The sequence below is a fragment of the Hylobates moloch genome, unplaced genomic scaffold (assembly GCF_009828535.3).
Source record: "Hylobates moloch isolate HMO894 unplaced genomic scaffold, HMol_V3 SCAFFOLD_2562, whole genome shotgun sequence".
Taxonomy (NCBI): domain Eukaryota; kingdom Metazoa; phylum Chordata; class Mammalia; order Primates; family Hylobatidae; genus Hylobates; species Hylobates moloch.
The window spans coordinates 6,827-8,024 of record NW_026654837.1 but is presented as its reverse complement, the minus strand read 5'-3'; the positions used below and the strand labels follow the sequence as shown (position 1 = coordinate 8,024).

Below are 1,198 nucleotides of genomic sequence, written 5' to 3'. Positions count from 1 at the left end.
ACCAGCCTCCTGCACGTCCACACAGACACACACCCCAAACCAGCTTCCTACACGTCCACACAGACACTCACCCCACACCAGCCTCCTACACGTCCACAGAGACACCGACCCGCTGCTTCTGCCTCCCTTTCCCCATCCCTCTGGCTCCAGTAAGCTGGCAACACAGTCCTTTAAGTAAGGACGAGCTACTGCAAAGAGGTGGGGTTTTAATCCTGAAGATGGGTGGCTGCTGCGGCTGGTGCACTGGCCGCTCTGCCATGGCCTAAGTAAAATGACGATACCCTCCGGAATGAATTCAAGATGAACGCTCGTCCAGTCTTTCCAAGTGCCAGGAGACCCGCGGTGTGTGTGCTGAGTGACAGCAAGCCCTGAGCTCCGACCGCCCCATTCCTCCTACTCACCAGACTTGGCCCACATTGACCAGGGACATGTAGAGGCCCCACAGGGCAGCCATGAGAAGCATGTTGGCGCAGCCCGTGATCAGGACGAAAGACGAGATGCCCAGTCCAAGAAGAGCCAGCAAGTCCAGGTTGGAGTTCATGTCTGACCAGTCCATCAGCCAGAGGATGGTGGGCATGTAGCTGAAGACTTCCCAGCTCGTCTTGTCCTGGAAGTACTGCTGGAAGTTCTTCAGGAACACTCTGCAGGGAAGCAGCCCCCTGTCACCGATCAGCTGCTTGTTCTGATGGAAAGCCACCAGGAATGCCACGACTGGAAGAAAAAGAAGACAAAACAAGCGTGATTAGGAACAAACCACATGTGGACACCGTGGGCGCAGCTCAGATTGCGGGGCGAGGCGGGCGGGAAGGCGAGGCAGAGTCTAGGCCACGGTTTGGGGTCCAAACCCCAGACTCAGGAGTCTGAGTACTTTCTCAAGATCTTGGGGGAAACATTGGAAAAGCCAAGCTGCAGCAGACGCAGTGTGTGTATACACGCACACACGGAAGCAAACCAGACACTTGTATATAAAATGCGTGCCTGCAGCAGACGCAGTGTGTGTATACACGCACACACGGAAGCAAACCAGACACTTGTATATAAAATGCGTGCCTGCAGCAGACGCGGTGTGTGTATACACGCAAACATATCTAAGTAAACTAGACACCTTACATAAAATGCTTGCCTGCAGCAGACGCAGTGTGTGTACACATGCACGCATGGAAGCAAACCAGACACCTGTATATAAAATGCGTGCCTG

The 1,198-nt window shown here is 54.2% G+C and overlaps 1 protein-coding gene across 1 annotated transcript; it reads right to left on the bottom strand.

Moving 5' to 3' along the window:
- Positions 1 to 397: 397 nt before the first annotated feature.
- On the bottom strand, positions 398 to 711 carry LOC116464997 (lipase maturation factor 1-like; the record flags this gene model as incomplete). The annotated part of the gene is made up of 1 exon (XM_032754267.2): positions 398 to 711. A coding segment is annotated over one exon (314 nt), but the record flags the coding sequence as incomplete, so codon positions are not given.
- Between the last annotated feature and the right edge of the window lie 487 nt (positions 712 to 1,198).